The sequence below is a fragment of the Micromonas commoda genome, chromosome 13, assembly GCF_000090985.2.
Source record: "Micromonas commoda chromosome 13, complete sequence".
NCBI classification, from domain to species: domain Eukaryota; kingdom Viridiplantae; phylum Chlorophyta; class Mamiellophyceae; order Mamiellales; family Mamiellaceae; genus Micromonas; species Micromonas commoda.
In genome coordinates this window covers 387,172-413,623 of record NC_013050.1, presented here as the reverse complement: position 1 = coordinate 413,623, position 26,452 = coordinate 387,172, and the positions used below count along the sequence as shown (strand labels likewise).

The window sequence follows — 26,452 nt, the reverse complement described above, 5'->3', positions numbered from 1 at the left end:
AAATTGCCAAAGTGCCCACTCTTTTACGCGCATCAAACGTGCCGAACGACACCCTCGCCCGCCTCACACCCGCCCGCGCCCCGAGTATCGCCATGGCCGATAACGACGACGAGGCGCGTCGTAAGCTCGAGAAGCCCCAGTGCTCCGCCGAGGCCGTCGTCGAGTTCGTCCGCGCCAGCTTCGTGCTCCCGTGCGGCGGCGAGGTTGACGCGTCCAGCGCGAAGGAGCTCAACTCGTACGACGATCGTAACTTCCACGTCCGCGCCACGTCTGGTGCGCAGTACACGCTCAAGGTTCACAACGGCGTGGAGTCGCAGAACCAGCCGCTGCTCGACGCGCAGTCGGCGATGATGCGGCACCTCACCGCGCGCGGGGTGAAGTGCCCGTGCCCGGTGGTTGGCGTCGACGGCCACGACATCGCGAGGATGAACCTACCGCTTCGTCAGGGCGCGAGGGACGCGCGCAGGGACCACGCGGTGCGCGTGCTGACGTGGGTGGACGGAAGCATCGCGGACGACTGCAGGGACGCGCACACGCCGGCGTTCATGCGCGAGCTCGGCGCCTTCCTCGGGAGGATGGTACGGGCGCTCGAGTCCTTCTCACACCCGGGCGCGGAGCGATGGCATCAGTGGGACAACGCCAACGCGCTGACGGTGAGGAAGTTCATGGACGCCGTGGAAGACCCGGCGAGGCGAGCGATCGCCGAGGGCGTGCTCGACGATTTCGAGGCCAAGGTGAGCCCGGTGGCGGGCTCGCTTCGAAGGGGCGCCACGCACAACGACGCGAACGAGCAAAACGTCATCGTGCGTTTGGAAACCTCCGGCGAATGCGCCGGACCGTTCAGGGCGACGCCCGTCGGCATCATCGACTTCGGCGACATCAACGTCTCGTGGCGCGTCAACGACGTCGCCATCACGTGCGCGTATTACATGCTGAACAAGAGGGACCCCGTCGGCGACGCGGCGCAGTGTCTGGCGGGATTCGAATCGGAGTTTCCGCTCACCGACGTGGAACGGTCGATCGTTCCCACGCTCATGGCCGCGAGGCTCGTCGTGTCGTGCGTGCTCGGCGCGTACAGTGCCGCGCGGGACCCGGCGAACAAGGAGTACCTACTCACGACGCAGAAGCCCGGGTGGGAGGTGCTCGGGGCGCTGAGAGCCGCGGGGGACGAGGAGATCTTACGGCGCTTCGCCGCGGCTAGGAGCAAACAGTAAACGGGACGGGCCTTTAGCAGCCGGGATGGACGCGCGGATTCGCGATTCTAACGTTACCCCGAAGAATAGTAACCCCTGGCTAGATGTACACTATGCGGACCCTCGCGGCGCGGCGTGGAGCGTCACTCGGCCGCCTCCTCCTCCTAATCCGTCTCCTCCCCTCGCTCTCGCATCCGGCGTTCCTCCTCGGCTTGCATGAGCTCGATCATCGCGCGCTGCGTCTTGCGCTCGAGTTTCTGCATCTTTCGCTCCACGTGATTCTTGAGGTCGATGTTCTCCCGCTTCGGGAGCAGGTCGTAGATGTCATCCTGCGGGTTGAGGGACGGGGGATTAGGGTTAGCGGTGCCCAAATCTTCGGCGCTGCCGGTCTCGGGCGATGGGTGCCGTCGCGACGGCGACGCGGGGACGCGGTGCGCGAGGAAAACGCCGACGGTCTTTCGACTCACCTCCTCTGCCACTGCCAGCGGCTTGGCCTCCACGGGCTCGAACTCCGGCGCTTTCGTCGCCTTCATCACGGCCTCGCCGAGCACCTCGTCCTTGGGCAGGTAGTTGCGGAACTTGAGGACGGGCGGCTCTTCGCCCCCGTCCTTCGTCTCCTCCGCGGGCGCGCCCCCCTCCGCCGCCTCCTTCGCCTGCCGCAAAGCCTTGAGCCTGGCCTTGCGTTCGGCCATGGTTTCGCCGGGCTGCTCCATGGTCCCCGCGTGTCCCGAGCTATGACGAAGATCTGCCTGGCTTTGCACTTTGGCTTTTCCGCGTCTGCGCGTCGTCACTTGCCGAAGCGCGTCCGTTATAATGGGGGGTGCCGTGCCGCTTCGGGCGCGCCTGACCGCCATATTCGGCGCGTTGGTGCTCGCGCCCGATACGATGCTCCTTCGCCTGTCCGCGTTCGAGTCCAGCTCCGAATGGCTCGGGTCCTGGGGGATCGTCTTCTACCGCGCGTGGGGCCGCCTCGTCTTCATCCCGCTCATGTACGTCCTCGCGAACGGTGGGAGGTCGGCCGCGTATCTCGACGCGGTCAGGGCGCTCGGAGCCAAGCGCCTGTGGCGGGGCGCGGCGCTTTACATGGTCCAGAACGTCGCGTTCATCGTCGCCGCGAACATGACGTACATCGCGTCGGTCCTGTCCATCGTCGCCACGGGCCCGCTCTGCTCCGCGCTGTTCAGCAGGCTGCTCCTCGAGGAAAAAGTACCGACGCACACGTGGCTCGCGTCGCTCGCGTGCGTGGGATGGGTGCTGCTGATATTCGCCGACGCCCTGGAGAGCGGCGGCGAGACCAGGCACGTCGTGGGCACGTCCGTGGCGCTCCTGGTACCCGTGGGAACCGGGGCGTATTGGACGTTTTGTAAGGCGAACCCCGACGCGGACATGGTCCCGGCGCTGTCCACCTCGGGACTCCTCGGTCAAACCCTGGCGCTGGCGGTCGTGTTCACGGCGGATGCGCGAAGCGGGGACGGCGGCGGGTACGGCCGCGTCGCGCCGCTCGTCCCGGTCACCGACGACGGCGGCGTCGCGGTGACCGCGCTCGTGTGTCAGTGCGTCCTGGTCGCGGCGGCGTTTATGTTTTTGACCATCGGCGCGAAGGACGTCCCATCCGCCGAGGTGTCGCTCTACCTGCTGATGGAGCTGCCGATTGCGACGTTGTTGGTGTGGTGGGCGACGGGGGAGACGCCGCCGTGGCAGGTGTTCGTGGGCGCCGCGGGTCTGTTGTGCACCATGGGCGTCGAGTCGTGGATCGGGATAACCGAGTCGAGACGGGAGAGCGCGGCGGAGATGGAAGTCGCGGAGGTGGAGGCCGCGTGAAGGCGTCGAATAGAAGCGAATAGTTCAAGGCGAGTAGTAGGCGACGACGCCGCGGTGTCTTGATGAGTGATGTGCACCAGCCAGTAGCACGTTTTAGGAGTCCAACGGGGATCGCCGCGGGTTGGAACAACCATAGGATTAATTAGTCTAAGTACGATGTACCTTCGAAGGTACCAGATTTTCGCAGCCGCCCCGCGCCTACGGTCGGCTCGCCCGTCGTTTGGCAAGCGCCGGGTGGAGGATCGCGCACAGCGCGGGGTTCACGCCGCAGTACCCGCCGTCGGGCGACGCGAACGCCTCCAGCGCCGATAGCAGCGAGACGTCCTCCGCCGTCGTCATCGGCGGCGGCGCCTCGTCCACAGCCGCATCCGCGGTCGCCTCCTCCGCGGGAGGCACGCCACCATCACCCTCACCGTCGCCATAGCCATCGCCCTCGCCCCCGGTGGGGTCCTCGGGGTCCGGGGTGGGGACTGGGCTCCTAGACCTCGCTCGCTTCGGATCCGGCGGCGGCGGTCCCTCGACAAAGTCGGCGAATCTCCTCAAAAACGCATCCAACCTCGCCCTCTCGACGCCCGCCTCTCCCGCGTCCTTGAGCTCCTTGCGCATCGTCTTCACCTCGCGCTGCATCGCGCGGACCTCCTTGACGTCGAAGCTCGCCTCGCCCGCGACGGCCGCGACGGCCTCGTCGCCCGAGCTCACGACGAAGATCAGACAAACCGGTCGCCCAGACTTTTTCGCTCGGGCGAAACCCGGGGGTTCGCTGGCGGGTTCGATCCACTGCGCGTGCACCGCGCCCACCTCAACCACCCTCGCGACGGGCGATGACGCGTCCCCTTCTCGCGCCCCGTCCCCGCCCGACGGGAGGTCCGCGTCCACGTCCGCGTCCACGTTCACGCCCGGGGGAAGCGCGGGGACTTCGGCGAAGCAACACCGCTGCTTGTACGCGTCGCACGAACCCGCAAGCGCCGAGTGCGTCGCCGCGGCGATTTCCCTCGCCGACCGCGCGCCGGGGGCGAAACACCCAATCGCGGGCAACCTCCCAACCAGCCTGACGAAGGACGCGACCGCGAGCCTCGCCTGCGCGGCGTCCGCGCCGTCGAGCTTGGCGCGCCCGGGTGTAGCCTCCCTCGCCGCCTCCTCCTCCGCGACGGCTTCGCTCAGCCCCGCGGGCCATTTCGTCGACGTCGCGGCGTCGGCGAAGAATCGTGATTCGTGCTCAAACGCGTCGCGCATCTTCGCAGCCTTGGCCGCGTGTCGCAGGCACGCCACGACCCGCGCGGTCGCCTTGGCGTCGTCCGGCGACGCCGCGGGCGGGCCGTCGCCCACACCCGCCGCTTCGGCTTCCGCGACCGGGACCAGTATAGACGCGAGCTCGAGCAGGCACGCGCGAATCAGCCGTCGATCGTGCGCGGCGCCGGGCGAACACGCCCACGCGAGCGCCTTTGTCAGCGACGCCTCCGCCTCTGTACGCTTGGCGTACGTGCCTTTGTCCCGCCCGCTCATCCTCGCGAGTGCGTGTCCCCGGAGCATCGCGATCGTCGCGTGCGTCCTCGCGTCCGTCGCCGCGGTGTGCGACCCGCACAGCGACGACGCTTCGTCGAGGAGCGCGGCGCACTCGGCGAGGCGACCGGGCGAGTTGACAACCGCGTGGGCGCGAAGGAGGAGCAGCCCGACGAGAATCCCGACCGCGGGGTTGTGCACGCTCCGCGCGTCGGGGTACAGGAGGGACTGCGCGAGCCCGAGGGCGTCGGCGTGGGCGCGCGTAATCGCCGTCGCGGGTTCGAGCCGAGCCTCCGCGGCGGACGCGTCGCCGAGTCGGAGTAAGAGCTCGGCGGTTGTCCCCGCGACTGACGCGAGAAACTCGGGGGTCGGGGGCGGCGATCCGTCCCCACCCGGCGTCTGCGGCGTCGTCATCTCCCGCAGCGTCGCGTCGTACGAGGCGAGCGCGGTTTCGACGTCGCCGGCGGTCGCGGCGGCTCGCGCGGCGACGTATCGAAAGAGCCTTCGGTGGTCCGTCGCGCCGAGGTGCTCGGCGGCGGCGGCGCACGAGGCGGCGAGTTCGCGGCACCGGTCGAGGTGCCCGAGCTCCAGCAGGCACAGCGCGCACTCCGCGCGGAGGTCCAGCCAGAGCGCGTGCGAGCCGCGGTCGTGCGCGACGGCTCTGAGCGCGTCCCGGGCCTTCGACGCGGCGGCTCCGTTGGGCGCCACCCCCTCGGGGCGACCGTCGCCGATGGCTTCGAGCTCGCGAGCCGCGGCGGTTGCTTCGTCAAAGGCGGCTTTGGGTCGGTTCCTGGCGCGGAGAACCTCCGCGAGCGACGCCTTGGCGCGCGCGAGGATGCTCATCTGCGAGGATGTCGCGCACAGCCAGGGGCTGATGACCCGCCGCGTCTCGCCCTCTTCAACCTCCTTGGCGACGACGTCCTCCTCCTCGACGTCGAGGTCGAGGTCGGGGTCGGGATGGAGCGGCGGTTCCCCTTCCGTCCGCCCCGCATCCTCGGGCTCTTTCTCGTCCCGTCCCGTCCCGTCTGCGGCGTTGGGATCCGCGTTCTCCGCGTCGGAGCCACCGCCGGGGGCTCCCGCGGCGTCGGGATCCTCCGCGGGTGGTGGTTTTTTGACGGCGATGGGGTAAGGACCCGCGAGTTCGTACGCCTCCTCCTCCTCCCGCTCCGCTTTCTCCCTCGCCTCCTTCTCCGCCGCCGCGGCGGCTTCGCGTTCAGCCTTCTCGGAAGCCTCCTTCTCGGCGCGCGCCGCCTCGCGAGCTTCGCGGGCCTCCGCCGCCTTCGCCCTGCGCGCCTCGATCCGTTCCTGCTCCGCGGCGGCGGCGGCGGCGACCGCCGCGAGCGTCGACTCGGCCAGCTCGGTCAAAATCTTCTCGGCTCGAGCCAGTACATCGTCCCGGACGTTCGCGTCGACGGAACCGTCCGGCTCCGCGATCGGCTCGCCCGTCACCGCGTCCGCGTCGTCCCCGCGCCACACCGCGAGCGGCGTCGCGAGCGCGGTGAGCCAGCGCGCGCGCACGAGCGAGAGCTCCGCGCAAACTTCCTCGCCGTATAACTCGGCGACGGCGTCGGGCATCTCCCCCGCCGCGACTCGCTCAATCGCCGCCTTGTTCGCCTCCGCCCCGACGCCCGCGGACACGTCGAACGTCGCGATTCTCTCCGCGTTCTCTCCGCCCGCCTCCCGGCGCGTCACCACCGCGCCGGCGTCGTCGCGAACCACCCTGCCGTCGGGTCCGGTGGATGTAGACGGCAAAGAGTCCCCGGCGAGTACGCCGTCGATTTTCTCCCCGGCCGCGTCGAATCGACCCACCCCCGCGAGCGCCGCCGCCTGCGCGCACCGAACCCTCGCGCACGCCCTCGCGTCCCTCAGCGCGTGCGCGGCGAGGTGCTCGGCGACCGCGAGCGGCGGAAGTGCTTCCAGAGACCGTCCGGACGCCACGAGAAGTTCTCCGACGTCCGTCGCGAAATCGCACGCCGCCCTCGCGTCGAATCGAAACGGATCCGACCCGTGCGCGTCGACGCCGTCCCACAGCTGCGCGGGCGGCGTTCGGCGACCGGACACGATGTCGACCGCCCTGGGCGAGTGCGCGAGCGTGGACGCGAACGGCGCGGCGAATAACGCGGCGGAGATCCTCGCCGCCTCGATCCTGTGACCGTTACCGAGCATCACCGAGCCGACGCCGTCGGACGAGCCGCCGCCGTCGGACGCGCGTCGGACAGATCCGAGCGACGCGAGCCGCGCCGCGGCTTGCGCGCCCCGCAGACACCCCCACAAGCCGTACCTTCGGAGGCACGCCTCCGGGTCCCCGGGCACCGCGGATGCGCCCGCGGTGGTAACCGCGCGGTAGCATCCGGTTATTTGGTCGACGCACGCGCTCCAGTGGAACGCCGCCGCCGTCGGGTGCCCGGTGAGCGCCTTGAAATCTCCGAGTTCGAGGAGCGCCTGCGCGACGACGTCGGCGTCGTTGTCCGTCCTCGCCGTCGCGACCGCGCGCGCGTACGCCGCCTCCACCGCGTCGCCGTGCGCCAACGGAGTGGAGCCAACAGGCGGTTTCCACGCGGAGGGTGTGCCGGTTTCAAGGAGCCCGGTTTTCCACGGCGGGAGGGTGATCTCCGCGCCGAAATACGCGGCGGACGACTCCGGCTCGTTAATTCCGTTCCAAAACAGCGAAAAGTTTCGCTCCAGGTCCTGGGCGGTGGCGCGGCGAAGCGTCCGGGTCGCCGGGCCCCTTCTCGCGTACTCGGCGGCGTCGATGGACGCGAGGGCTCGGGCGTCGGCGAGCGCCGCGACGGGCTTGGGCCGGGCACCGAGCGCCGCGCGCGCGCTCTTCTCGAGACCTTCCAGCATACCCTCCGGGAGCGATTCCGCGACGTCTCGAGCGGCGGCGACGGCGATCGGCATCGCGGCGGCGGCGGCGTCGGCGGTCCCGAGAACCTCGGCGATTCCCACGGCGAGATCAATCGCCCTGTGGTTCATACCGGCGGCGGCGCACGCCTCGGCGGCGGTGACGACGAACCGGAGGCAAAACTCCGGCGCGACGCCCGGTCGGTGCGCGAACCACGGCGGCGGCGGGTCGCGTTCCCTCGGCGGCTGCGCCTCGACGATCCTCGCGCGTCGCTCCTCCCTTAACCGATCGCCCTCGTCGTCGACAGGCGCCCTCGTCGCGCCGCCGTCCACCGCGACAATCGGGGACTCGTCCACCGTCCCGACGCGGAGCTTCTCGAGGTGCTCGACGAGCCGAGCAGCGGCGACGGCGAGGAGGCCGGCGCCGCCGCTCTTGGCCAATCGTCGATCCGCGTTCAAGCCGCACGACGGCGACCTCGCGAGCGTGTGCATGGCGCGAGCGGCGTTCATCAGGCGGCCGTGCGCGCCCACCCTGGAAGCCAGCTCGACGCCCCGCGCGAATGATCGCATCGCGTCGAGCGCGGGCGGGGGAGGAGGCGGCGGCGGTGAAGCCTCCGCATCGGCGTCGGTCTCGGGCTCGGCGTCGGCGGCGGCGGCGTCGGCGGCGGCGGCGGGCTCGGGCTCCGCCGCTTCGTTGGTCGCCGCCTCCTCGGGTACGTTCGGGAGACCCTCCGCGCGTACCGTATCCTCCGCCCGTTCGTGCTTGACGAGTCCGAGGGTGGTGTGCACCTCGGCGTGCCACGGGGAGTTGGAGGCGATCACGGGCCTTGCCGCCAGTTTCGCGTTTCGCCTGGCAAACATCGGCGGCAACTTCCTCGTCAGCGTCCTGGCAGCCTTCTCGCGACGAACAGCCTCGGCCATCGCGGCGTCCCGCGCGCCGTCCGCCGCCGCCTTCGCAGCCTCGGCGGCCGCCTTCCGCTCCTCCGCGGCCGCCTTATCCTCGTCCGTGGTGCCCTCGGCGGCGAGGGTTTCCTCGGCGGCGGCCAAGGTCTCAGCAGCCGCCTCCGCCGCGGTTTCCAGAGCCGCCACCCTGGTTTCCTCCTCCTCGGGCAGCGCAATATCGGGCTCCTCGTCGGGAGGCGCGGGAAACTCCAAAGGCGCCACCGCGGTGGCAGCCTTGAACTTTGCGAGCACGGAATCCGTCCAGGTAGGTAGGTCGGCGTCCAACCCCTGAGCAACCGCCGCTCGCGCTATCCTCGCAAAGGCGCGCAGGTACTCGTCGTGCGCGTGAATCTCCTCTCCGATTCCCTCGAGAGCGTCGAACGCGGCTTTGGCGCCGTCCACCGAAATCTTGGGCAGGACCGCCGCGCACGGGTCGGACGCGGACTCCGACTCCGCCGCCGCCACGCGCTCCGCGAGTGCGTCCGACCTGAGGTCCTTCCACTCGGGGAGCGACAGGAGAAACTGCTCGAGCGATTTTCTCTCCGGATTTGGCGCGAGGTCGACGTCCTCGAGCGAGTCCAGCGCGAGCGTCGCGACGTCGCTCAAGACCCCGCGCTCGCCGCCGTCGCGCGCGATGGACGCCAGCTCGAAGAGCAGCGACGCGGAGAGCCTCGCGACGGCGCCGTGGCGCGCCGCGCCGGTATCCCGCAGTTGCGATACGCACTGCGCCAGCGCCGTCACCAGCAGTCGCGACTTTCTGCTCGACGTCAGCAGCGGCGCCAGGCAGTTACCGAGGCGCAGCGCGATTTCCTGCGTCAGCGGCACGTCGTCGACGTACCGCGCGAGCTCCATCGCCATCAAAATCTTCTTGGCGCACCGCAACCGGAAAACCTGGTCCTGAACCTCGGGGACGGACAACGGTACGGGCGGGTCGCCCGCGGGCCTCTCGGGCATCCTCGACGCCAGCGCGCATTCCGCCGCCACGAGAAGCGACCTCGCGACCGCGCGCATCGTCGGGAACGTGGAACCCGCCATGAGGTCGCCGCGAAGCCTCTGAAGGCTCATCGGGTGCGATTCGTAGTAGAACCTGGGGGGGCGGCGGGTGTTGACAAAACGCCTCGAAACCGTTCCAGCCGCTCGCTTCGCCACCCCGAGGCATCCGAGCCTGGACGCAGCCACCGCCAGGTTGGACCAGAGCGTCGTGCTGGGCAGCGGGTGCATGCACACTATCCCGTCGGTGGCGAGTCCCGGCCCGCCGATGACGTCGCCGTTCTCGTCGTAAGCGACGACCGAGAACGTGTAGCACTCGTTCGGGGTGAGGCCCGTCACGGTGACGCGCTTCACCGAGCCATCCGCGGGTAGTCGCACCCCCGAGCCGGGCAGGTCCACGTTGTGCAGACCCGGCGCCATGCCGGAGGTGTGAACCTTGGCGAGGACGGCGAACGTCGCGGGTTCCGGGTGCTCGCGACCGCGTATGGGGCTCCTCAGGCTGTTCTGAAGCTCGGGCGGGATGAGCGTGACGGAGACGTCGGTTCGCGTCAACACGCGCGGGGCGCGGGGCACGAGCCATCTCTTCGTCGTCGTCGTCGTCGTCGTCGTCTCCTCCTTCCGCGTCGCCGCCGCGTGAAGCTCGCGCTCTATCCGCTCCCCTTCCACTAAGGACTCCGCCGCCTCCTCGAGGAGCGCCTCGCGGTTCTCTCGCTTCGGCCTCGACGCCGCCATCTGCGTGAGAAGGACGGCTCGTCGCCACGGGTTGCGCCCGGCTTCGTCTATGAGCCTCTCCTCCAAAGCCGCCGGCGCGTGCGGCAAAACCCCCGCGCGCTCCAACGCGCGGGTCTCCCGCTTCAAGTCCCACGCGGACTTGACGCCGTAGATGGTGGACTCGAGCGTGCGACGCTCGCTCATAGCGGTGAGCTCGGCGACGAGTGCGTCGGACCTCGCTCGTTCCGCCTCCATCCCGGCGGCGATTGCCAGTCGATGGTACGCCGCGAGCAGGTCCGCGTGGATCGCCGCGAGCGCGCGTTCCGTCTCCGACGTCGACGCGCGAGCGAACCCGACCGGTGAGTCACCGCCCGGTGAGTCACCGGTTGCATCGTTTTTTTCGTCATTTTTGTCGTCGTCGTCGTCGTCTGCGGAACCGAGCCAGACGCACTCGGCGGTGACGTGCCTGACGGCTTCGTCGGGCGATCCCGCCGCGGCGTCGACGAGCGCTCTTCGCGCTTGGTCCATCGCGCGCGTCGCCTCCTCGGCGACGCGCGCCGCGGAGACGACGTCGCCGCGACGTTCGAGGACCAGGCACAGGCGAAGCGAGACGGTGGCTCGCAGCGCGCCGTCGTCGAATCCCACGAGCTCGAAACCGGCGTGGCACCCGGCGAGAATCTCGGCGGCGAAGACTTCGTCCGAATCTTTCGCCGTCGTCTCCCGCCTCGAGTCTTTGAATGTGTCCTTGACGCCGTTCCACAGGAGCAGTGCGGCGTCAGTCACGACGTCCGCGCACGACGTCGCGGCGGCGCGGGGAAGGCTTCGCAGGGTCATGGCGAGCTTCACCCTGGGATCCTTTCGCGCCTTTTCCTCCTCCGTCTCTTCTTCCTCGGCCGTTTCGCGCGGTTCCCCGTCGGAGGTTTCGGGCTCGGGCTCCGGCTCCGGCTCGGGAAATTCTTCGCCACCCTCCAGGACCCGCACAGCCTTCAGCACCGCCGCCGCGTGCGCCAGCGCAAGCGCGTCCGCGTCGTACGATCCATCCTTTTCCTCCCCGTCGCCGCCTCCGCTCGAAGCGCCCATCTCGACGAGCCTCAACGTCGCCAAGTCGTGCAGCGCCTTGAACGTCTCCCACGATTCGTAACAAAACGCGCGGCGCATCAGCGCGTCGTGTAGCGAGAGAGGGAGCTCGGCGACGGCGGCGTCGTACGCCTCCTTGGCCTCGGGCTCGAGGTCCGGCGGGGGTTGCGTGGGATTCGGCGGCGGCGCGTCGCCCTCCTCCGCGGGCGTCTCGTCCGGCTCTTCATCCGGCTCTTTATCCGGCTTCTCCTCTTCGTCGTCGTGGCCCGGGGGCGGCGACGTCTCCCTTCCCGACACCCCAGCCTCCGCCTCTGCCGCCCGCCTCTCCCTCAGCGCGTCCGCCGCCGCGCGGACCGCCCGGGCGTGCTCCAGTCCCGTCGTCATCGACTGCACGAGCGGGGCGAGCCACTCGCGCGCCGCCTCCATCGCCGCCAGCCGCGTCCCGACGGGCGGCGCGTGTTTAACAATCCTCGCGTTCGCGTCGGCGAGGAGCGCCATCAGGAACCGGGCCTTGTCCCCGGGCACGAGCGCCGTCGCCTCCATCTCGGCCGTGACGGACGCGGCGTCGCCCACGATGGCCTCGTCGTACCTCGCGTTGAGCGCCCTGAACCTTCGTTCCGCGCTCGCGTAGAGCGACGCCACCTCGGGCGTCTGCGGCACGGGGTCGAGAGCCTCGAGTTGCCGCAGGTCGTCCACGTGCTCGACGCACTTCGCGATGAAGGCGCGCGCGTGCGCATCGCAGTCACCCACGTCGTCGTACGCCGCGCACACCTCGCACGCCAGCGTGACGCGCCAGTCCAGGTATCGAGGGACGGCGAGGAGGACGTGCGATTCCAAACAGGCGACGGCGAACATGAGCGACTCGACGGCGTGCGCCGAGTGTCCGTTGCGCATTAAACGCTCGCACATCGCGTGGATGTGCACGGTGCCGTTGTGTACGAGCCAATAGAGCGATTCGTCGCCGCGGTACGCCTCCTGCGTCGCCTCGCGTAGGTTGGCGAGCGTGCGTTTGGCTCGCTCGAGCGTCTGCGGATGGCGCACGCGCGGGTCGTCCGCCGCGTCCATCGCGCCGTCGCATCGCGCTCGGCCGAAGAGCGCGAGGACGTGCATGCGCCGCCTGTCCGTGGGACCAACGCCGCGCGCCCTGTCCTCCTTCGCGCGCTTCCATCGCTCGTCCTCGTCCTCCAGCAGGTTCGCGTCCGCGACTCGCGCGAAGCACGCGCGTCGCGCGAGCTCGTGCTGCCCTCGTTCGAACAGGCGCTCGCCCGCGTCGAGCAGCGCGTCGCACCACACGTGCGCGGGGACGAGCGCGCACAGGCGATCGCACAGCTCGTTCACCCTCTGTTGCTGCTTCCAGGTCGTCGCCAGCGTCTGCGTTGGGGAGATGCGGGGAAGGGACGGGCGGGGGTGAGCGCCGAGATCGAAAAGAGTCGGGACGGGCCGAGAAATCTGGCGCGCGTGGGACGCACCGCGACGTCGGGCGTGAGCGACGCTATCCCCGCATCGAACTGCTCCCGGAACGCCTCCACGGCGACGGCAACCTCGCCCATGTCGCTCCCGAGGCGTTCGCGGTGCGGCGTCGGGCGCCTACCCCTCTCGAGCGCCCTGACGTGTGCGCCGACTCGCGCGCGTCGGCGTAAAGTCAAACCGAGGTGCCTTCCGCCCCTCCCGGTCGTTGCTGCTTCCCGATTTGGTGTCCGTTGGCGACGAGTGTGCGGCCAGCCCCGGGCCTAAAATCGGTCGCCCGGTCAGAGTCCTCGGGCGGACGCACAGGGCGCCGCACCCGAGTCCGCGGCGAAAAAGGAGACGATCGCACGCGCGGGGCGACGCGCGGCGAGTCCCGATGGCGGATCCATACGACGGTGCGTCCGAATCCTCCCCGTGCCCCTCCTCCACCCCACTGGGGAGGATTCCACGGGCTGCGCCCGAGCCTTAATTTGGGCGACTTTTCACCCCCGACCCGGCCTCACGCCGCATCCCCCGTCCCCTCCGAACGTCGCAGACCCGACCGACAGCGATGTGGACGAGTCTTTCCTCCCGCCGTTCGCCAACGCCGAGAACAGGGCGCTGGATCGCGCGATACGCGAGAAGGAGCGCACGCTGGACGTCATCGAGGACGAGACCGAGGAGAGCCGGGATCGCGTCGGCGTCATGGCCGAACACCTCAAGGCGGTCCAGCAGGAGCTCGTGTTCACGCAATCGCGGGTGGAATCCAAGGCGAAAGAGGCGGAGACCGAGCGGCACATGAAGCGCATGAGCGAGATGGCCATCACGCGGGTCCGCGAGGACATCAAGCGGATGGAACGCGAGGAGCTCGACCTGAACGATAAGACGGTGTCTCTGCAGACGAGCGTGCACCGAGGAAACGAGAAGCTCGAGCAGTTCAAGCTCCTGATGAACTGGAACCAGGAGGAGCTGGAGCAGTGGGCCACCGCGAGCAAGCAGAAGGAGGAGGATAACCTCGCGCTCGAGAAGTACCAGCGCGCGGACGAGGCGAGGGTCCGCGAGCTTAACCAGGCGATTGAGAAGATGACCAAGGCTGTCCACGCCAAGCGAACGGAGCTGGAGAACGAGGTGACGGACACGCAGACGGCGCAGATCGAACTCGACCGCGCCGCGGAAGACTTCAGGGCGCTCCACGCGGAGCGCCAGAATCTCGTTCGGCAGTGGGAGGATGCCATCCTCAGCATGAAACAACGAGATCACGCCATCCAGGAGGCTTCCCGCCTGTTTGCGGCTCGAAAGAAGGAGCTGCGAATTAAGCAGCAGACCCTCGACGAGCGCGCTCGATTCCTCGACCAGGAGCTCGCGAACAACAAGGAGATCGACGCCGCGATCCAAACCACCGATCGCGGCCTGGGCGCGCTCCGGGAGGAGTACGCCTCGGAGACTACGACCCAGAGGGAGCTTCAGGACGAGGTGGACATCGTGAAGAACACGCTGGCGAAGGCGGCCGCGGATCTCGCGCAGGCGGACGCCGGCAACGAGGCGAAGGGCATGACACTCGCGGAGAAGAGAAAGAAGCTCGAGCGCGCGCGTAAAAAGGTTGACGCCGCCGTTCGCCGGCTCGAGGAGGAGAAGGTTGAACTCATGAGCCTCGAGGAGAAACAGGCGGAGTTGGAGCGGATCATGCGGGACAACGAGTCGGAGCTCGACGCGGTCATCAAGGAGGGCGCCGCGCACAAGGAACTGCTCGTCAAGTCCAACCAGGAGCTGACCGACTTGCGCGCCAAGGAGAGGGATCTCGCGTCGCAAATTGAGGGTGGCCGCTCGCAGAACAAGTCGATGACGCAGAAGATCAAATCGCTCGACGCGCTTGTGCTTCAGCAGCAGGAGAACCTGTACAACATCGAGTTCCAGATCCAAGGCCTGGAGCGCAAGGTTGCGAGGGCGGGCGGGCTGCGATCGGACGAGGAGAGCAGGGTCATGAACGCGAAGATTGCGGCGATTCAGGCTGTTCTCGACGAGCGCACCGCTGAGTTTGACATTCTCACCTCGTCGGTCAAGCGAGCGGAGGACGACTTGGCGCACGCCAAGCGCAAGAACAACGACCTGAAAAAGTCCGCGAAGCAGGTGGCGGATGAGCTTCACGAGGTCAACTTGGAATCGGACACAACCGCGAAGGCTGTCAAGGAGGCTGTGAAGGAGAAGGAGGACAGGATGGTGGCTCACGACGTTTTAAAACTCGAGGTCAAGAGATTGAGGGACCAGCTCAACGCTCGTGCCGACGAGGTGTTTTCGCTGGAGAACCGCAAGATGCAGCTGCAGCTCAGCATGGAGGAGCGGAAGCACGAGGTCGAGGTGCACCGCGAGCTGCTCGCGGCGCAGCTGAAGATGGTGCAGGAGGATATCCATCGTGCCACGCTCGAGATGCGGGAGCGCGCTATGAAGGTGGGCCGGCTTCAGAACAAGTTCGACATCCTCGTCAACAAGGTGAAGCGCGAGGAAGGGGAGGAGCACTCGCAGGCGTACTACGTGATCAAGGCTGCGCAGGAGAGGGAAGAGATGCAGCACAAGGGCGACACCCTGGATGCCAAGATTCGTAAAGCTGAAAAGGAGGTCAAGGCGCTCGAGGCGACTCTCGAGAAGATGAACGGGAAGAACAACGACTTCCGGGCGTCGACCAGGAAGGCTTCCGATGAGGGAGACCTGCTCGCTACGCGCGCGGCGCTCAGGGAGAAGCTCGACGCGGCGTACGAGAAGATGAAGGCGGCGAAAGACGAGGAGACAGCGCTGAGGAGGGACCTGGATCGGCACGACCAACGGCTCAACGCTCTTCACGACGAGGCGGGGGCTCTCAACGGATCCCTCGACCACCTCGAGACGCTCGCGGGAACCTCCGAGGAAACGCTGCGCCAGGCGGCCACGACCGCGGAGAGCATCGCCGAGAGGCTCGCGGAGGCGCGGGACGAGTACAGGCGGCGCGCGGGCGTTCCCTTGGACGACGACGGCGCGGTTGGAATAGAGGAGCTCGACCTGCGAACGCAAGAGCTCCGAGAGGGGACGCGAGTCGTAGTCAGCGAGCTCAAGTCGGTCGCGTCGAGGCACCCGGAACTGGCTAGCATGCTCGCGTCGTACGGGGTGAGGCTTCCGGGCGGCGAGGCGGTCGGCGCGTGAAGTGAACGAGTCGTAGCGAGCGAACGTCGGTGAACAAAAGACGAGGATAAACTCTCCCTTCTCCCTCTTCCGCTACGGGTGCTCGGGCTCCTTCTGGTAGGAACCGCGATCGCGGCTGAACGTCTCCTTGCTCGGGTTGAAGCTCTCCCGCGGAGACCTAACGCCGAGGCAATCCGGACCCTTGCCGTACTTGGTCGCGCCGTAGTACTTGAGGACGTCCTCGGGGTAGATGCCCTTCTCCGAGGTGAGCCCGTACTTGCCCATCGCCTTCGCGTAGGACAGCGGCGTCCAGTCCTTCTTGGACGACGTCGCGTCGATGTCGGCGCCGTACTGCAGCAGCACCTTGATGAGCTCGATGCCGCCGTCGATGCCCCAGAACAAGGTGAGATCGCCGGCGTCGTTCTCGTAGTTGGGATCAGCTCCGGATCGAAGGAGCGCCTTGGCGGCTTCGACGCGGCCGCGATGGCACGCGGACATGAGCGGCGTGTACCCGTTGGGGGCGTTATACGCCTCCATGAAGACGAAGTTGACGTCCGCGCCCTCCTCGATCTTCTTGTAAATGAGCTTGACGTCGTTCTGTCGTGCGCGCGGCGTGCGTCGGTTCAGCGATGAGGGGGTCGAGGCGAGGCGAGGCGGTCGATCTGCGTTGATTTGTTAACCGGCGGGAAAGACCCTTCGGCTTCACTCGGGGCGTACCTTTATGATGGCCTGGAGCAGCTCCTCGGTCTCGCGGCTCGCCTTCATCACGTGCTTGCCCTTAGCCTGGGGGTTGTAGTCGGGGTGATGCGAACCCTTGCCCTCGTCCCACTGCGACGCGATGGCGCACGGGAAAGGGGAGTCAGGCGGGCAGCGTTACTCGAACGGGGCGATCGGGCGCACGAGAGAGATTGCCCCCCCGCGGGGCATCGATATCTCGCGGGACGCACCTGCGCGGCGTAGGCTTCCTCGATGGCGTCCTGCCGTTTCTTCATGATTGCTTCCTGCGACGACGACGGCGGGGTATCGGGGTTAGATCACCGTTGGACAGGGCGTCCGCCGAGGCACGACGCGGCTTCGACGGTCCCGAGGTTGGGACGATCGCCCCATCGGGGAGGCGAACGGTTTCCGCGGCTGCGCGGAGCGGCGTCGGGGGGCGCGCTCGAAAGGTTTCGCGCACCATCTGGGACGTCATGGCCGCGGATGCTCACGAGCAGTCGCCCGACGTGTCCCGATACGGTTAGAGCGCGCGCGCGTCGCGTGTGCCGGGCGGCTCGCGGGCGAACACTCGTGGTTTATCCCGATATCGACTGACAAAAAAACGCTCGAGTCGTGCGCGAGCCCGAGATTCGAGAATTTCATCCCCTTCCATCCGCGGGCTCGCCACCTTTGTCACCCGTCTCGTCGCCAAACACCGCCGTGTAATCGACGCACGGCGCGTTCATCGCCCCCAAAACGTCCCTCCACCTCGCGCACTCCTCCCATCGCCCGTCCATGGCCGCCAGCTGCAGCCCGAGAGACGCGGTCGACGGCGATTCAACCGTCGCGTCAACCGCAGCGTCGAGCGCCGCCGCCGGCGACAGAGACACGGCGTCGATGCGTCTCAGCGTCTTGTTCAACGCCTCGATCAACCCCCCGCGCGCCTTCTCGAGCTCCGTTAGCGTCATCAGCGCCACCTCCATGCGCATCACGGCGAGCGCCGAGCGCGCGCGGGGGTCGAATCCCCCGTGTCGATCGTTGGCAGCGTCCGTCAGCCGAGACAGGCGAAGGTTAGGGTCCAGACCAGCCTCGCGGTCGTCGACGGCGGCGTCGATCAGTCGCATTCGCCACAGGAGAACCGCCAGCGCCGCTTGGTCGGCGATCGTGCCGTCCAGGGCGAACCTGGTGGCTGACGACGGTGGACGTCTCGCTCGCCTCTCCGCGTCGCGCGCGAGCGTCCCGAACTTGCCCGTCTGCGACGAGAGCGCGGGTGAGGCGGTCACGTCGCCGTGGTCACCGAAGCCGTGCCACCTGTGCCGCCACGTCGACCACGTCTTGATGATCTCGGCGAAAAAGGCGGCTGGGCCCTTGAGCAAGGCGTCGGCGAGGTTCGGGGGAGTAGACGGGCGGCGAGCGGCGGTGGAGGGACCCTCGGTGTCGCCGTGCGGGACCGAGGGTAGGCGGAGCACCCTCCCGCCGCCGCCGCCGCCGCCAAACTGATTGCGTAAAAACCTCAGGAAAACGTCAAACAGGCGAGGGTCAGCCAGGTCGTCACCGTTCTCCGGCGTGTAAAAGAACCCGCGGTACCTCCTGTCCGCGCCGTAACTCGCGCCGTACTCGGCGTCGTACCCCGCGGAGCTCGTCGTGAACGAGGGTTTCCAGCCCAGCGAGTGGACGCTGAGCGTATCGATCACCTCGGCGGATGCGTACACCGGCAAACCGTGCTTCGCCGCCGCGCAGAGACTCAGGATCCCCTCGGCGCCTCGCGCGCGCGAGCCGGCGGTGGACGACGAATGCGACGACGACAACGACGGCGGCGAATGCGACGAATGCGACGACAGCGGCATAAGCTCGATCTCGGTCAGGACGGATTCTTCCCCGTCGCCAGTTTCGACCGGCCACCAACCCCACATCCTCGCCTCGTAACCCGGACACGTCTCCGGACACGTCTCGACGCGAACGTGGACCCCACTAAACGCGTTCGCGTCGTCCGCGAGCGAACTCACGAGGTCGTCCACGACCCGCGGCGCCACGCGAAGCTCGCTCAGCGGGGGCGGCGCGGTCGGCGCGGGCACCTCGGACACGTCGTACCCGTAGAAGCATCGGTCAAAGTGCTCGATGGCGTCGAGCGTTTCAGTCTCCACCGAGCCCCACAGCGCCCAGTACCCGTCGGAGTGTTCCTCGTACGTGCGACGCCGCCCGCCGTCGAGCACGTCGTGAAGCTCCAGGGGGTCGTAGAGACCTCCGCCCCAGTCGTCGACGTAGTGGTGGCCGACGTGGTCGCTTCCGAACTTGGCTCGGATCATCTCCGGCGACAAACCCGCTCTTCCCAACGCCTCGACGAAGGCGTCCAGCGAAGGGGACCCCTCAAAGTCCCGAGGGCGTTTGGACCTTATCCGGCGCGCGCGCACGACGTCGGGGTGCCTCGCCGGGTGAAGGCAGTTGCGGAGGTATCGGTACGCCGCGTGGAGGGGTTCGCGGGCGTTCGCGTCGGGGGAGTCCCCAGCCCCGAACGCGTCCAACTCGTCGACGAACTCGTCGTCGTGGTACTCCTCCAGGCGCGCGACGTCGTCGTTGTCGGACCTGTTGCTCTCGGCGAGCAGCGGCGAGACCGTCGCGGACGCGACGATGGGCACGAGCCGGTCGAGCCCATCGGCGACCGTGCAGAGCGTCGCGGTGAGCACGCGCGTGTACTCGCCGCAGTGCCCCCGCGCGGCTCTGTAGTTCTCGTTTGGTCCAGCGCAAGGCACGTCCGCGAGGTGGACGCGCTCGAGGCGCACGCGGCGGTACCCCTCGACGCTCTCGGCGGGAGGAGGCGAGGAGGCGAGGTGGCGCCCGCGAGGGCGCCGACGAGGGATATCGCGAGGAACGGGTTGGCGCGCGCCGGCGATGGAGAGCATGGGAGCGCGAGGAAGAGTGACGAGCGGCCGGTCCGAGGACGAGCCACGGCGTTTCAAGGGGCACACGCCCGCTTTTGGCGGGAAACAGAAACTTTCCAAGAGACTTTGTCCGGCGTCACCACCACTTCCCCTTGTACGCCCTGACCTGCGCCTTCTGGTGCTGGATCTTCCTCGACCTCGCCGCCTTGAACTCCTCCTTGGCGAAGCAATCGTGGCAAACGCGCCTCCCGGGTTTGACCCTCGAGTCCCTGAACTTCACCTGCGCCGGCCTCTCGACTCCGCACGTTCCGCAAGGCACGCTCCGGTCCTCCCTGTGCTCTCGCGCGATCGTCGCCTTCTTTTCCAGCCTCTGCTGCACGTTCAGCGGAGGCAGATGCAGCGGGTCGCGCCCGGGGAAGTTCTCGTCCAGTCGAACCTCGTGCCGGCCAATCTCCGCCAGGACCTCCTTCTCGTTGGGCACCTTGACCGGGTCAACCTCCCGGCCGTACATCTCCCCCTTGGCCACGTCCGCGCCGGTCGCCCTGAGGGGCCTGGCGACGAACAGCTCGTGCTGCTCCGCGCGGTGTAGCTCGGGTTTCCACCGAGCGTGATGCCCGCACATCGGCGGGACGTCATCCTCGACCGCCTCGCCTTTGAACCTATCGTCGCCTTTCAACGCGTCACCTTTCAACGCGTCACCTTTCAACGCGTCGTCGTCCGCCGCGGACCCGGACGCATCGCGCTCTCGCGCCCTCGATCCCCACCGCTCGGCCGACGTCTCCCTCTCGACATGCGCCGGATCCGCCCAGCACGGCGTGTCCGCGTCGGGCCTGGGTTTGCCCGTCTTTGGCGGCAGAACCGAGTCGCTGTGTACCCTCGTCGTGGCGTTGAGTCCCGCCCGGGATTCCAGCGCCGACAGCTCGCGCTCGTACTCCGCCAAGCGCCGTACCCGGTCCGATTTGAGCTCGGCGGGGTTCATGAAGTTCGGGTCCTTCTCCACGTACGGCGCGTCCGGGTCAAAGTCCGCGTTTCTCGCCCGTTCCTCCTCCATCTCCCTCTCCAGCGTGGGATAATCCTTGGGGTCCACCGGCACGAAGTCGCCCCTGTTCCTGCCGTACCCCGCGTACGCGCGCGCGGGCATGAACTCCGTCGCCAGCCTCGCCCCGCTCCTGCGCTGCCACCGACCGCTGTGCATCAGCGACATGTTCGCCAGGTTTTCCGCGGTCCATTCCGCCACCCCTCGGCCGCCGTCGCCGAACCCGGCTCTCGCCTGCCACCGGTTCAGGAATCCGTGCCTCTCGTCGGTGTACTTGGGGGCGTTGGCGAGGTCCTCGCGCGGCGCGACGTGATGGCGCCGCTCCCATCGACCTGTACATAGACGCGGATTGTTTTGGTGGGAGGCGTCAACTCGGGGCGGAGGGTCAGGGCCGAGGTCGGGGCGGAGGTCGGGGCGGAGGCGGAGGCGGGAGTGGTCAAAGTTTCGGCACATCCTCGGGGTGGGCACCGCGTCGGGTCGCCGTCGTCGAGTTCGAGCCGTTCGGGGCGCGAGCGCGTGCGTACCCGCGTGGTCCGCCCTGTAGACGTCGTCCCTGGTCTCGTGCGCGCGCTCCGCCTCCTTAAAGTCCCTCACCGCCGGCCAGTTCACCGGCTCAGTGGTTCGCTCGGGTACCGGAGCGGCTGGACCGTTTCTCTCCGCGCGTCGCGCCGCGCGGATCTTCCGACGGAGCCTGCGAGCGGTGGCGTCGGAGACGGCGCCCTGAGGGAGGTCGGGGTAGGCGTCGGAGTAGGTCGCGGCGTACGACATGTCCGCCGGGTGCTTCTCGCGCCATTCCGGTATCGACGCCACCATGGCGCGAGGCGAAGTCCCCGGGGCGCGGCGAGGGGAGACTCTCGGAAGCTGCAAGAGTGCGAGCTGGACTGCCCAAATCGATCGCCGACCACCAACGGTTTTGTTTAACATCCTGGCGGCCTTCTTGCCGGGCGGGTGGACGACGCTGAAGGACACTTCGGAGGCTCGCGAGGCGCCGAGCCCGACGGCTGGAATGTCGTCCGGGTCCAGCAAGAGGGGTATCCGCACCCCCGATGCGCGCGGGGCGCCGCGAGAGTCGGTACGTGCCCGCCCGAACGACCCCCCGTTTGTTCGAACATTTGCGCCCCGCGTGAAAATCTCTCGAGCCCGAGCTGACGCCCGCTTCCCCCGACCCAACCCCGCGCGTATCGCAGCCGCGAACCCCCCGCCACGCGCGCGAGCACGCGCCGACTCCACCCGGCGAGTGGGTCACCGGTCGACGCGGCACGCGCCCGGTCACCTCCCCGGACTTTGACCCGCGCGATGTGGCCGCCGGCACCGGCAACTGGGGGATGCTCACGCCAACCTTCGACGATCGGTTCAACACGCCGGAGGGGTCGTGGTTGACGGAACCCGCCGACTTCGCCGGCATATCCGGCGGCCCAAGAAGCGTGGCGCAGCCCGCCCGCGCCGTTGGCGCCGCCCGCGCTACCCCTAAACCGGGCACTACGCCGGGATCGAGTCGCCGGGTCGACTCGAGCCTTCGCCGGGAGGCTTCCGTATCCGCCGCCGCCGCCGCCGCCGCGCACACCGGCTCCTTCGCGTTCGGGAGGTACCAGAGCGGCGTGGACGAGGACGACGCGAGGTCCAACGTCGGTTCCTCGTCCAAGCCGCCGTCCAACGTCGGGCGGGGCGTCACGTGGGACGTTCGTTCGGAAGATGGACCGGCGGGGGCAATTCGCAAGTCTCCAAACGCGCGGACGAGTGCCGAGTACCCGTCCTCGCCCGACATGAAGGTGCGCCTCTCCGCGGCGATGGAGGCGCTCAGGAACGTGCGCACGGAGCTCGAGGAGAAGGAGACGAGCCTCGGGGATTCGCTCGCGGAGTCGCGCGCGATGCTGATGATCGCCAACCAGGACCTCGACGAGGCTCGGCGATTGAACGGGACGCTCGAGAGGGAGTCGGAGGATGCGAAGGGCAGGGCCGACGCGTTGCGAAAGGCGCTCACGGACGCGCTCGCGAAGGTGGAGTCGCAGGCGCGCGAGTCCGCGGCCGCCGCCGCCGCCGCCACGCGCCTGTCCGCGGCCGAAGACGCGACGGAGCGCGCCGAGGCTGAGAACCAAAAGCTACGCGAGGCTCTCGACCAATCCGAGTCGAGGCTCGCCGAGGCGGAACGCGCTCGAAAAGACGCGGAGAAGGAGGCGGAACGCCGCGTCGACTCCATCGCGGACGTGGAGAACGAGCTCGACGCCGCGCACGCCGAGATCGACGCCAGGGTGTCCCGTGAGCGCGAGCTGGCGGACCAGATCGAGCGACTATGCGAGGCGGTTCTCATCAGCGAGAGCGCCGAGGGGAAAACCGCCGGAAAAATTGACGGCGCCATGTCCGTGGAGGTGGCGCGGCTTCGTCAGGAGCTCCGCAAGTCCGAGCAGTACCTGCGCGACGCGTCCACGCGCGCGGAGACGAGCGGGTTCAGGCGCGCCGAGGCCATCGCGGCGCTCGAGGAGAGAGCGGAGAGAGCGGAGGTTGAGCGGGACAGGCTCGAGTCGATGATGCGACCGATGCGGGACGAGCTCGAGCGGCTGACGGCGATCGTCAACGAGCAAACCGGGGAACAAGCCGGGGCGTCCGCCGCGAGGGAACGCGACGTGCTCCTCGCCGAGCTCGAGTCTCAGAAGGAGATTGTCCGCGCGGCCATGTCAGACGCCTCCAAAGGTGGCGGGGCGAACAGCGGCGTCGACCTCGAGAAGCTCGAGGAGGAGCTTCGGGTCGCCGAGGCGGCTTTGGTGTCGTCGCGCGCCGCCGAGCGGGTGGCGTCCATTGAGGCGGAGGCTGCGCGCGCGGAAGCCGCCAAGCGCGTCGAGAACGAGCGCGAAGCCGCGCGACGCGAGCAGGAACGCATGGCGAAGGAGCACGAATCGATGGCGGAAAAGCTCGGCGAGTCCAGGGCGAACGCCGCGGAGGCGACCCGCCGCGCCGAAGACCTCGCCGCGCGCGTGCAGGCCCTCGAGGCCAGGTGCTCGGCCGCGGAGTCGGCGAGGGACGAGGCGGCGGCGCGGTTCGCGGCGGCGGCGGCGGGCGAGGAGAACCTCGCGGCGCAGCTGAGGGCGGCAAAGGAAGCCGCCGAGGCGCGGGAGGCTGAGCTCGCGGAGGAGGTCAAGACGGCGAAGATGACGCGACTGATGTTCCGGTGGAGGAACCAGGCGACGTCGCACGCGTTCATCGCGTGGAGGGACAACGCGGCGGATCGAGCGCGATCGCGACGGGTGGCGGAGAAGGTGGCCGGCAGGTGGCGGCGCGTGCAGCTCTCGGTTCCCTTCAACGATTGGCTCGATTTCGTCGCTTCAGTCGTGGAGGAGCGGCGTCGGCTCAAAGAGGAGGAGACGGAGGCTCGCGCCGGCGCGTCCGAGCGCCAAGCTGGCGAGTTTAGGACCCAGGCGGAGCGGCTCGTCGCCGAGGTGAGCGAGCTCAAAACCCGCGCGGCGGACGCGGAGGCTGCGCTGGAGCGCGCCACCATCGACGTCTCCGCGGCGACGTCGCGGATCTCGCAGCTCGAAGCGGAGAAGGAGGAGCGCGACAGGAGACGAACTGCGGAGAACGAGGCTGGCGAGAACAACATACGGTACCTCGCCAACCAGCTCAAAACCGCGGAGAAGGACGCCGCGGCGCTCAAGCAGGCGGTGAGAGACGCCTCCGCGAACCTCGAGGAATCCGCGGCTGAGCTCGAGCGGGCCAAGGCGGCCGCGGCGGAGCGCGAGGCTGAGCTCAGTCGCAAACTCGCCACCGCCGAGAAGGATTCGTCGTCGCTGAAGCTCGCCGTCCGCGACGCGACGTCCAAGTTTGACGACGCGACCGCGGAGCTCGAGAGGGTCAAAACGGCTGCCGAGACGCGCGAGAAACGGCTCGCGGAGGAGGTCAAGACGGCGAAGATGACGCGGCTGATGTACAGGTGGAGGAACCAGTCGACGTCGCACGCGTTTGTCGCGTGGAGGGACAACGTCCGCGAAATTGCTCGCCACCGGAGGGTTCTCGAGAAGGTCACCGCCAGGTGGCGGCGACTGGAGATATCGGTGCCTTTCGACCGGTGGGTAGAGTGGACGCGGGCGGCGATCGACGCACGACGCGAGGAGGAGCTCGAGCGCACCAAGGAGGACGCCGACACCATTCGCGTCGAGGCGGAGAAGCTCGTGGCTGAGCTCGGAAAGTTCAAGGCGAAGGCGAGAGACGCGGAGGAATCTGCGGCGGCGAACGAGAAACTCGCCAAGGACGCCGCCGCGGAGATCGAGAAGCGACGCCTCAGCGCGGACGCCGCGGAGGAGTCCATGTTCAAGGAGCTCGAGCGGCAGAGGGCGGTCGCGGACGACGCCGTGCGCGAAGCCGCGCGACTCGAAGCTCTCAGAAAGTCGGAAACCGCCGAGCTGAGGGAGAAGATTTCCACGTTGGAGATCGCGGAGCGGGAAGCGGTGGAGCGGTTCGCCGCCGCCGCCGCGAACGAGACGAAGCTGGCGCGGGCGCTTCGCGACGCGAACGCGAACGCGGAGGCCAGGGAGGATGAGCTCGCCGAGGAGCTCAGGTTCGCCAAGCTCGCCAGGCTCGTGCACCGGTGGCGGAACCAAGCCGTCACCAGGGCTTTCGCCGCGTGGAGGCGAAACGCCCGCGAGGTGGCCCGTCAACGACGCGCCGTCTCCAAGGTGGCGACGCGTTGGAAACGCCTCGCGCTCGCGATACCCTTCGAGGACTGGCGCGTGTTTGTCGACGAGGCCAGGGAAACGAGGAGGGCGGCCGAGATTGTCGAGCACGAGACGCAGGCTGAGAGACTCGTCGAGGAGCTCGCGACGGCGGCGACGGCGCGAGCGAGACTCGAAGAGGAAGCCGCCCAACTCCGTCGCAGATGCGAGATCCTGGACGGTCGCGAGGCGGAGGTGAAGCGCCTCGCGGACGTCGCGAGCTCGGACGCCGCCGAGCTCCGTCTGCGATGCGAGAAACTCGACGCGGAGCTCGCGGAGGTTCGAGCGAAGCTCCGCCGGTCGGAAAACGCGGCGCGAATCGAGGCGACGTTGGGTGGCCGCACGCCGACGGCGGGCCGAGTCACCCCGACGGCGGGCCGAGTCACCACGCCGGCGCCGCACGCGAACAGCGACACCGACAGCGACTTCTCCGAGTCCGAGGCTTCCGTCCCGGGACCCGCGACGCGTCGGGCGTCTGCGGCGAGTCCCGCGGCGGTATCGCCCGAGCCCGCCGCCGCCAACAACGCCGTGACGAGCGACTCGGTCACGTCGTGGACACCGTTCCGAGTTCAAACGAGGGCGGTGGGCGGCGCGCTCCAGCGGGTACACAAGCGCAGGGCGATGGGCGGGCCGGGGGGTGCGACGGCGGTTCGAGTCGTCGCGGCGGGCGCGTGGATCGCCGCCTTTGTCGCGTTGATCGTGCTCGCGTGCGCGACGATGTACATGGGCGACGTACACGGGGGCTCTTGCGCGGGCGCGGGCGGGGGCGGGCGCGGCGCGGTGGCGTGGACCGCGGGCGTGCTGGACGAGCTGCTGTCGGGGACGGTGAGAGCGCGGTACAGGCCCGCGTGTGGGGTGGCGCGAAGGCCTTCTTAGGGCGCGTGGAGGGGCTCGCCGGGTGGAAGATGGCGAACGTTTTTGCTGACGAGGATCCGGCGCGAAACGCTCGCCCGCACCGTCGGCACGGTGCCCCAATTTTGCTGTGAGATCTTGGGCAACATTCTTCAAGTGACTCGTGAAACGACGGTCTAAAAGGTGTCCATATAAATATCCAATATCCAAAACCCTGGAAAGTTCTGCGACCCCTCGAGACAGAGCCTCAGACTTTCGGTCGCGAGCGGAGACGCCCTCGCTCGCGTTCTTTCCCTTTGGAGTCCACACTCCCGATGGCAACCGCTAACGCCTCAGCGGCCGCCAGGCCCGCGGTCGACGCCCTCCGCCGCAAGGTGCGCGCGTTGAAGACGCTCCCGTTCACGAAATGTTTTCGCCTCCGGAACGGCACTGATGGGGTGCCTTCGGTGCGAGCGATCTCGGACGCTTCCCGCGCCAGCCTTCCGATCTCCCGCGGACTCACCGTCGATCACCCCGCCAAACTCGCTCAGGCGCCTCGCGCGTCCAACGTCCGCGTCGGCGCCGTCCGCGTGGTCGCCCGCGCCATCGCTGCCCCCGAGGCCCCCGCCGTCACCA

General features: G+C 68.6%; 8 protein-coding genes across 8 annotated transcripts; 4 read left to right on the top strand and 4 right to left on the bottom strand.

Moving 5' to 3' along the window:
• Positions 1–92: 92 nt before the first annotated feature.
• On the top strand, positions 93–1,214 carry MICPUN_63558 (predicted protein; the record flags this gene model as incomplete). Its single annotated transcript, XM_002505678.1, has 1 exon — positions 93–1,214. One exon carries the CDS (start codon positions 93–95, stop codon positions 1,212–1,214), a length of 1,122 nt encoding a protein of 373 aa, XP_002505724.1.
• A 49-nt stretch (positions 1,215–1,263) lies between these two features.
• MICPUN_63557 (predicted protein) lies at positions 1,264–1,916 on the bottom strand. The gene is made up of 2 exons (XM_002505433.1): positions 1,661–1,916; positions 1,264–1,522 (listed from the first exon to the last, which is right to left on the bottom strand). The coding sequence occupies exons 1-2, from the start codon at positions 1,883–1,885 to the stop codon at positions 1,358–1,360; spliced, it is 390 nt and encodes a 129-aa protein (XP_002505479.1). The 5' UTR covers positions 1,886–1,916; the 3' UTR covers positions 1,264–1,357.
• A 90-nt stretch (positions 1,917–2,006) lies between these two features.
• MICPUN_63556 (predicted protein) lies at positions 2,007–3,014 on the top strand (the record flags this gene model as incomplete). Its single annotated transcript, XM_002505677.1, has 1 exon — positions 2,007–3,014. One exon carries the CDS (start codon positions 2,007–2,009, stop codon positions 3,012–3,014), a length of 1,008 nt encoding a protein of 335 aa, XP_002505723.1.
• Positions 3,015–3,131: 117 nt separating this feature from the next.
• On the bottom strand, positions 3,132–12,628 carry MICPUN_63555 (predicted protein; the record flags this gene model as incomplete). Its single annotated transcript, XM_002505432.1, has 2 exons — positions 3,132–12,449; positions 12,548–12,628. The coding sequence occupies 2 exons, from the start codon at positions 12,626–12,628 to the stop codon at positions 3,213–3,215; spliced, it is 9,318 nt and encodes a 3,105-aa protein (XP_002505478.1). The 3' UTR covers positions 3,132–3,212.
• A 293-nt stretch (positions 12,629–12,921) lies between these two features.
• MICPUN_63554 (predicted protein) lies at positions 12,922–15,748 on the top strand (the record flags this gene model as incomplete). The annotated part of the gene is made up of 2 exons (XM_002505676.1): positions 12,922–12,940; positions 13,081–15,748. The coding sequence occupies 2 exons, from the start codon at positions 12,922–12,924 to the stop codon at positions 15,693–15,695; spliced, it is 2,634 nt and encodes an 877-aa protein (XP_002505722.1). The 3' UTR covers positions 15,696–15,748.
• Positions 15,749–15,767: 19 nt separating this feature from the next.
• MICPUN_63553 (predicted protein) lies at positions 15,768–16,666 on the bottom strand (the record flags this gene model as incomplete). The annotated part of the gene is made up of 3 exons (XM_002505431.1): positions 15,768–16,259; positions 16,392–16,502; positions 16,622–16,666. The coding sequence occupies 3 exons, from the start codon at positions 16,664–16,666 to the stop codon at positions 15,768–15,770; spliced, it is 648 nt and encodes a 215-aa protein (XP_002505477.1).
• Positions 16,667–17,029: 363 nt separating this feature from the next.
• MICPUN_103769 (predicted protein) lies at positions 17,030–21,098 on the bottom strand (the record flags this gene model as incomplete). Its single annotated transcript, XM_002505430.1, has 2 exons — positions 17,030–19,171; positions 19,416–21,098. 2 exons carry the CDS (start codon positions 21,096–21,098, stop codon positions 17,030–17,032), a joined length of 3,825 nt encoding a protein of 1,274 aa, XP_002505476.1.
• A 193-nt stretch (positions 21,099–21,291) lies between these two features.
• On the top strand, positions 21,292–25,861 carry MICPUN_63550 (predicted protein; the record flags this gene model as incomplete). The annotated part of the gene is made up of 2 exons (XM_002505675.1): positions 21,292–21,357; positions 21,473–25,861. 2 exons carry the CDS (start codon positions 21,292–21,294, stop codon positions 25,859–25,861), a joined length of 4,455 nt encoding a protein of 1,484 aa, XP_002505721.1.
• Positions 25,862–26,452: the final 591 nt, after the last annotated feature.